General features: G+C 44.1%; 1 protein-coding gene across 1 annotated transcript; it reads right to left on the bottom strand.

Moving 5' to 3' along the window:
- Positions 1-210: 210 nt before the first annotated feature.
- On the bottom strand, positions 211-1,890 carry Prps1l1 (phosphoribosyl pyrophosphate synthetase 1 like 1). Its single transcript, XM_032908653.1, has one exon. It carries the CDS (start codon positions 1,765-1,767, stop codon positions 811-813), a length of 957 nt encoding a protein of 318 aa, XP_032764544.1. The 5' UTR covers positions 1,768-1,890; the 3' UTR covers positions 211-810.
- Positions 1,891-2,154: the final 264 nt, after the last annotated feature.

Genomic DNA, 2,154 nt, shown 5'->3' with positions numbered 1-2,154 from the left:
ACATTATCTTAAAATACAAAGCTAGGGTCTTTGGGGAGGCCGATCTACTCCACTGAAGGAAGATGACACACAAATGTTGAAACCAGCCAGAAGGCTCTGCAGTGCCACCTAGACTCTACCATGATGCTAATAGGCAGCTACAGCAAAACAATGTAACATTACAGATCACCTATCATTGACAGGTACAAGAGTCATTGCTTTCAACAAGACTATGGTCTATTGAAGACTTGAACCCAATTGCATATTTGCCCAGGAAGAGGATGCCTAGACAGCTAAAGTTAAAGGAGGATGTAGGATTAAGAATCTAAGATGAGTCTCCAAATAGATAGTCAAGGTCTTCTTTCTCAAAGAACACTTGCTGTACTTTGCTGTGTAGACTCATTGAACTCAGTGGTGGCTTAAACTGGAAGCTGCCATTCCCTTCCAGTGAATTTAGAATAGAGGAGAATGGTTAAGAAAGCCCAGGGTACTTGCTGAAGTTTACCATAGACTCTGGTGAACTTGGGGAATATGATTGCCTGTGTTAGATAAAATGGCTTTGTAACTGACTTGTCCTCTGGTAGTATGAGGCAATGTGTTGCAAAATCAGAAACCTTGTGGCAATGGGACTTTGTGAAAGTCAAAAGCTCACAAAATCAAAGAAGCCAGAATGAAAAGACCATGTGAGGAAACCCACAATCTCCTATCTACTGAGGCCATGGTGGACCCAACTGGATCTCTGACAGAACATTTCATCAAATACAGAAGCAAAAACCTGAACAGGGTTTATTTTTGTTTTATCTTACTGCCCTTAAATTTTATGTCATTCCGTTACAAGGGAACATGACTGAACAGATAGGAAACAGATTCCCCGTTATGGGTTCTCCGGATGGCTTCAGCAAGAATCATGGAGATGTCAATCACCTGGATTTTGCTACACTGTTTCATCTTGTCTTCTTGAGGTATAGTGTTAGTGACCACTACTGCGTCAAAGCATGCGCCATTGATGCGAGCAATGGCTGGGCCAGAAAAGATTCCGTGAGTCAAGATGGCATAAACTCTGGTAGCTCCCTCTGAGAGAAGTTTGTCAGCCGCATAACAGATTGTACCACAAGTGTCAGCCATGTCATCTACAAGGATAGCCACTCGATCCTTTACGTCACCCACAAGCACCATGCGGTCCACTTCGTTGGCTTTCTTCCGTTCTTTGTGAATCAAGGCAAAATCCACATTCAAATGGTCCGCGATGGAAGTGACCCTCTTGGCTCCGCCAGCATCAGGAGAAACAATTGTGCAGTTTCTCCAGTCAGAAATATTTTCCTTGATCCACTTCAGGACGGCTGGTTCTGCATACAAATTATCTACTGGGATGTCAAAAAACCCCTGAATCTGAGAAGCATGTAGGTCCATGGTGATAATGTGATCTGCACCCGCTATAGACAGCATGTTTGCTATGAGTTTCGCAGAGATGGGAGCCCGACTCTTATCCTTTTTATCCTGCCTGGCGTAAGGGAAGCACGGGATGACTGCAGTCACCCGGCTGGCTGAAGCGATCTTGCAGGCATTGATCATGATCAAAAGTTCCATTAGACTGTCGTTGATTTCACCACAACCACTCTGAACGATGTAGACATCTTCTCCGCGCACACTCTCACCAATTTCCACGCAGGTCTCCTGGTTGCTGAATTTCTTAGTTACCACCTTGCCGAGCTCGAGGCCCAGGCGCTCGGTAATCTTCTGGGATAAGTCCTGGTGCGAGCTGCCGCTGAAGATTTTGATGTTTGGCATCCTGGCCAGAGATCCTAGACTTAAAACTTCCGTCTTGGAAGGTAAATTGGACCACAGACTAACAGTTTCCGGGCAGTGCACAGAGGGTGGTTACAAAGCCGTTACTGTCCCTTCCCCTAACGGTTGTGCTGATCTGACCTCAAGCCTTTTGAAAAAAAAAAAAAAGAGAGAGAAAAGAAAACAAAACAAACACAAATAAGCTTGACTGGCAGCTACTACACACTTTCAAATTTATAGGAAGATTTTATGACCCATAGGAATTTCTATTATTAATTTTTCTTTTTCTTTTTCCTAGATAAGGTTTCCCTGTGTAACCCTGGCTTTCCTAGTATTAGTTCCGTGAGTAGGCTGGCCTCCTACCCTTTAATTCCTCTCAAGTGCTGGAAT

Source organism: Rattus rattus, chromosome 7, assembly GCF_011064425.1.
Source record: "Rattus rattus isolate New Zealand chromosome 7, Rrattus_CSIRO_v1, whole genome shotgun sequence".
Lineage (NCBI taxonomy): Eukaryota > Metazoa > Chordata > Mammalia > Rodentia > Muridae > Rattus > Rattus rattus.
This window is presented reverse-complemented; position numbering and strand designations above follow the sequence as displayed.